This window comes from Triticum urartu, chromosome 7A (assembly GCF_056163025.1).
Source record: "Triticum urartu cultivar PI428250 chromosome 7A, HENAU_Tu73, whole genome shotgun sequence".
In the NCBI taxonomy this organism is placed as follows: domain Eukaryota; kingdom Viridiplantae; phylum Streptophyta; class Magnoliopsida; order Poales; family Poaceae; genus Triticum; species Triticum urartu.
In genome coordinates this window covers 463,598,552-463,604,572 of record NC_141879.1, presented here as the reverse complement: position 1 = coordinate 463,604,572, position 6,021 = coordinate 463,598,552, and the positions used below count along the sequence as shown (strand labels likewise).

Sequence of the window (6,021 nt, the reverse complement as noted above, 5' to 3'; positions counted from 1 at the left end):
TACCAAGGCCTCTTAAGAACTTGTGATGTTCTTTGGTTGGGCCTTGTTGGCGAGCAAAATAGAGTTTTTCTTAATGGGGAAAGCCTCTAATCACCCTGCGCATTGCAGCTCCCGTGTCCGCCACCTTCCATGCACGTTGCATGCCCCACGGACCACCACCACTAGATTTGCAAATGGCCCGTTGTTGCAATCTTACCACCGCAGTAGTTGGTCTGTTGCAGACCGAGGAAGACGAAGGCGAGGCGGCGACATCCAGATCTCTGCGGCGCCGAACAAGAAACGTGCATTATCTGATGCTTCGGCGTTGGCGCCAACAACTGTCCACCTCGTCGAGGAGGAGGATGGGGTGGCGAGGCTGCAGCCAGGGTCGGGCGCACTTGTAGCCGTTGTCGCTTGCCTCCACCACGACCGTCGGCCGAGCGTGGTGCGCCCACCTCGCCGGAGAAGAGGATGCGACAAGCGACCTAGTCGGAGATTTGGCGCTCACCGGCGGTGGGGATGGGCGGCGCTACCCCCTCCCTCACCACCGTTCAACGGGAGCTCGCAACAAATGATCACCGGTGAATTTTTTGCAACATCCTCTTTCTTGCTAGAAAGATTTTGTAACATCCTCTCCGTTGCAAGAAAGATTCTGCAACATCACTAATATTGCAGAACTTTCTTCCGTATATAAAGTAAAGTGATGACAAAAAAAACTACAACAATACCTCCGTCGTCAAGAAAAAAAGACCTACCATAATACGTCTGTCACATAAATCCTGCAACATGAACATGAATTTAGTTGCAAATGTTCGAACGCAACATCATCTTTGTTGCAAAGCTGACAGCTGAATCTGACGGCCATCCAATGGCTTGCTATGGGGTTAAGATTCGCCAGCCAACTCGTAGCGTTGCTTTTTTATTTTTGTTTTTGTTTTTTTAGATAGCGTTGCCCTTTCTTAATTGAGAATTGCGTAATAGAGTTGATCAAATTAATCAGCAATATAGATCGGTCTTGACGCCGAGTCGGAGTGTGGGTTCAAGCCCAGTACCGCCCGCAGTCGGTATCCTAGACAAATCAACCTTTTCCCAACGTGGATGTACATATATATATACGTCAACTAGTTGTATCTCCACCTCCCTGCCTAAACTCGTTACTTGCCTCCCTGGCGATCGAATCTGCGTGCGCCGGCACGGACGCCATGGCAGCTTCCGCCGGAAAGAAAGAGGCCGCCTGGCCTGCCACCATGGCGCGGTACGAGCGGCTGGAGAAGCTGGGTGCGGGCATCAACGGCGAAGTGTTCAAGGCGTGGGACACCCAGGACAACCTGATCGTCGCCGTCAAGCGGCTCAGCGGGAGCGGTGACGACGGCTTCATTATTTCCGGCCTACCGGAGGTCATGCGGGAGGCCATGTGCCTGGGCTCGTGCCGCGGCATCCCCTCGATCGTGCAGCACCGCCGGACCTACGCTGACGCATGCCAAGGCGAGGCCAGCGATTCCTTCATCGTGATGGACTACGTGGGGCGCCTCAACCTACGTGGCTACATGCAGCGCCGGGTCCGTCGTCGGCGGCCATTCTCCGAGGACGAGGTGCGCCGGATCATGAAGCAGCTCGTGGAGGGGGTGAAGGCCGTGCACGGCGTGGGCGTCCTGCACCTCGACATCAAGCCGGAGAACGTGCTCCTGGACGACGGCACCGAGGACAGGAAGCAGAAGCCCAAGAAGGGGGCCGTTGAAGCCGATGTTGGCGGCGAGGTCAAGGACGACCGCATAGTCTACAAGATCGGCGATTTCGGGATGTCCACGAAAGGGCGGGGCAAGAAGCAGCCGGAGGTGACTATTCTGACGCCGTACAGCGCGCCGGACCTCCTCCTGCACTCGCGCGACTACGACGATCGCGTGGACACGTGGGGGCTCGGATGCATAATGGCCGACCTCCTCTCGGGCACCGGCGCCTCCACGTTCGACGGCGAGTCGGACATAGAGATCATGGCTAAAGTGTTTGGCATCGTCGGCACGTTCGGAATCAAGGAGTGGTCTGGATACTCGGGGCTGGCGGCAGACCGGAAGTCGAAGCTGCCGGGCGACGGAGGCATTAGCCGCCTTCGGCACAAGTTTCCCCGTCGCAAGTTGTCGTCGGCCGGGTTCGAGGTGCTCAGCGGGCTGCTGGAGAGCAACCCGGAGAAGCGGCTTACCGCAGCGGACGCGCTCAAGAAGCCTTGGTTCGGCAAACAACGACGTGGCTTTGCCGGTTTCTTCAAGTCGTGCATGGTTGGAGTCCTACCGGAGATTTAGAATTAACTAGAAGCATAGGCGCGCGTTGCCGCACCGTTCTTCTTTTAGCTCGTTGTGTTCCCTTATTCACGAAAGCGATAACAGTCATTATATTGTCATTGTAATCGGAGTGCCTTGGTTATCTGACTGCTTTGCAGCTCAAAGGAGAATGAAAGACATGTTTTTTTTATGAAAAAAAAATGAAAGACAAGTGGGGTAAACACCATGTTGTGATGCAGCTTACAGTTAAAAAAGGTCTTCTTTTAAGGACTCATGATTATCATGAGATTTGTTTTTTTTACAAATGCACAGTAACATTCAGCATAGTCTCTCTTAGGGCCTGTTTGGTTTCAATAAGTCACCTAACTTAAAACCAGTGACTTATAAGTCACGTCTGTTTAGTTGTCACCTGACTTATAAGTCACCTGACCACACCTTCCCACCTTGTTTTTTTATGTAAAGGTGGTGGGACCCATGCAAAAGGGGGTGACTTAGTTTTAAGTTGGGGTGGAGCAACTTATGACTTATAAGTTAGGATGACTTATAAGTTGGGTCTGTTTGGTAAAATAAGTCATTTTTTTCACTTTTCGGCTTATAAGTTGGTGACTTATTTGGAACCAAACAGGGTCTTATTTGCTGCAATCAAGTTTACAATTTGTTATGCACATGTTCTACATTCAGAGGACATGAATATGTACAAACTCCAATTCTACTCATGAAAAATTATAATTGCCTAAAAAATATTCTCAACCATGACTCTGGTGGAACTAAAACAGAAAATACATGATAGCTTCCTTTATGAAGATGTAGATACAACACCCAGAGATCAACTCACAATGGAATAGATGCTTCCATAATGTGTCATTGGGCATGTAGTTAGCACCAACCAAGCAATCTTTCACCAGCTTCGCAACAACCAAGAAATTTATGAATCTTTTGTTCCAGAGCTACCCTATAGATTTAGCTTCTTCCTGAAAGAATAGAAACATTTTCCAGGGCTAACTCACCGGTTTTGAATGTTGTACTGGACCAGTTGCAAAATTTGAATAAAGATTCTAGTCCATTCAAAAGGACACAATTTGATATTATTCTGAACTCCCTTTTGTGTTGAAGTTAGCTGACGCCTGACATAGAGTAAGCAAAAATTGGTAGCTAATTGTAGCAGCCAGTGCATGTGTATAGACATAGCAAGGAACATCAATCCATCTTAACAAAGCAAAAAGGAGAGGGCACATTTTGGTTTTGCCGAAAACTACGATTTTAGGATTGATAGAGATGCCAATGAAGTTATTTGGCAACTAAGTACAGATACAACAGTCCAGACACTGCTAGACCATTAGAAAAATACAAATAATCCATGAATGTGTCAACAGTTTTTCAATATTAAAAGTACATGAACATAGTTTGCATGAACATGACAACACTTCATTTTTGTACTGTTGGTTAGCTTCAAAGAGATGACTTTTCATTAGACCAAAAAAGGCAACATCTTTATAGCATCAATATCATTCTTAGAACATGCAAATTCAAGTCCAGTTTCAATCAAGGGACAGAAACAGATCACTAATAAATGGAACCGGTGCTAGCTCGTGCATTCAGATCTAGAAAAATAATGATAAACAACAAAATGATGGAAACATGAACAAAGCATACAGATTAAACCAATAAATCTCAGTACCTTTTCTTTAGTGCATGCATTCTGACTAATTTTGCTCTGTGTTCCACCTTTTATCAGTATATATCATTTGTGCTATTCAGAGTGTATCATCTTCTCTTGAGTATCAGAAGAAAGATTGACAATGTGTCAATTCCAAACTCCAAAGCATACCTTGTTGTTGGCAGATGACTCGTAAGCAGCAAATTAATTTGTTGATGGCCTAAAATGTTGATTTGTATGAAGTCTTGATAGCTTAGAATGTGGTACATATTCTGATTTACAACTGATTTAATTGCGGGAACAAGTCGTGCTGGAATGATTTTGCCAACACTGTTGTTGAAGAGCCCCTGGACATGGTTGATGCTGCACCTATTATTGCGGTGAAGAACCTGAAAGCATCTGACTTTCAGGTTAGGATCCAATCAAACTTTTTCTGGATTAACCATGAGATCTTATTTGTGCTAACAACTTGTTGCTAGAAACAATTTGTTGCTAGATATCAAAAGAAAAAAAACAACTTGTTGCTATATTTGTCTACCAGGTGTGTTTGTTTCTACAGTCAGCAAAAGCACACTTGTGATTAACCCAGAGTTTCCTGAGACCGGAAAATCTTATCAAGTCAGTTGATTTTCTTTGAAGCTTTGACGCAATTGAGTGTAAACCGAAACAAATACAAGAGTCACAACTAATGCAACATGTTGAGACTACTGGCCCCGGGGATCAGTTGTGAGGCACATCTGAAGGTGAACTTTATCTGCATCCAAGCAAGCATCATCGTTTGACAAAAAATGAAAAATGAAAACATATAGCATGACTTTGCGTACTGCAGTATAAGTTCATAAATCACCTACTACCAAGAATTCATTCATCGACAACTTTGGAAAAACATTAATCAGAACTAAGGAGGGATTCATTGTGGCGGCATACTCGCAGACGAACTGCCCGTCGTGAATGGCCTCGGCGGCGTGCAGCGCCCACCCTTTCTTCCGTTGGTGCACAACGCGCAACCGTATTGTGACGCCGCGCTATGTCCGCTGGTTCTCGCACGAGGTTCAACGCGCGAACCCGTCACCGCACCCATCCTCTGCCCCGAGGCATCCGCCGCCTCGACAACGGAGTTGGCACACACGCACCCCTCGCTGCTGCCGCACACCCGATGTGCGCAACCCAGCCAAGGGGAGACCTAGGTCGGGGCGGGGCCAAGCGTTCGGGACCGTGTGCAGCCCCACGGCTGTGCGTGGAAGGAGGAAACGGAAGGAGGATGTGTAGATGCGGGAGAAGGCTTGTAGGGAGTACCTGGTACTGGTAGCGACAGTGGGTTGGAGGAGGCACTGGGTCTCAGGAGGATGCGGGAGGCGGCGCCTTGGAGCTCGGGGAGGACATATACTGCAGAGGCGAGGAACTCGGGGTGGACCAACCTCCACGGTGGATCACGGATCTGGACGCTGGACGCCGGGTCAAGCATTCTTCTCAGAGTTCCTCCATGTTCTGGCCAAGGGGTACTGCCATCGTGCCGCGGGGAGTCGGCCCGAGGCCGAGGACCACACCGCGAGGCCGCACCACCGTCGGGAAGAGGCAGTAGAGCCGCGCGCTGCCGCGCTGCGTTAGGTGGTAGCGCCGTGGTCTGTGCGGATCAGGGCGTGGGGGCGTGTGCCGGCTTGGCGAGTGTTTGAGGGCGGACACGATTTGTGGCTTGAGGAAGCCCATAATCGTGGCTACAGGCGGGCGGCGGCTGACCATCGGGATCCCTAGCCGCCTCTCGTTGCGTTCGTTTGTTCGGCTGAGCGAGAATGAAACAGAGGCGGCGTGGACCAGGTGTGACGGTCGGTATCTCGCTTTGACTGGAGAGATCCACCTCGCTTTGTTTAACTGACAAATGTGGTCCACACACCGCTTAAAAGCCTCGATGCATCACAGGGCTGTAATTTTTGGGAGCTTAGAGCAGGTCTAACACAGCCCTCAAACTAGTCAAACCTTCAAAATAACTGTCAGTTTGAGGATCGAGCTAAAAAAAAGACGCAGATCAGAACCCTCAAAAAAAATTCCAGGCCGAACCCTCAAGTTCGAGGCCAACCTGCAGCAGTGAGGGTCTGTGCCAATTTCCCAGGC

The 6,021-nt window shown here is 49.0% G+C and overlaps 1 protein-coding gene and 1 long non-coding RNA gene across 2 annotated transcripts; one reads left to right on the top strand and one right to left on the bottom strand.

Moving 5' to 3' along the window:
* Window positions 1-1,179: 1,179 nt before the first annotated feature.
* Window positions 1,180-2,773, top strand: LOC125521578 (putative cyclin-dependent kinase F-2). The gene has a single exon (XM_048686640.2). The coding sequence runs from the start codon at window positions 1,182-1,184 to the stop codon at window positions 2,274-2,276; it is 1,095 nt and encodes a 364-aa protein (XP_048542597.1). The 5' UTR covers window positions 1,180-1,181; the 3' UTR covers window positions 2,277-2,773.
* Window positions 2,774-3,932: 1,159 nt separating this feature from the next.
* LOC125521580 (uncharacterized) lies at window positions 3,933-5,732 on the bottom strand. The gene is made up of 2 exons (XR_007289332.2): window positions 5,209-5,732; window positions 3,933-4,301 (listed from the first exon to the last, which is right to left on the bottom strand). It is a non-coding gene; the product is annotated as an uncharacterized LOC125521580 (long non-coding RNA).
* Window positions 5,733-6,021: the final 289 nt, after the last annotated feature.

What these genes read in the sequence shown, in the direction of transcription:
- LOC125521578 (XM_048686640.2), top strand. Translation starts at nt 1,182, where the DNA reads ATGGCAGCTTCCGCCGGAAAGAAAGAGGCCGCCTGGCCTGCCACCATG.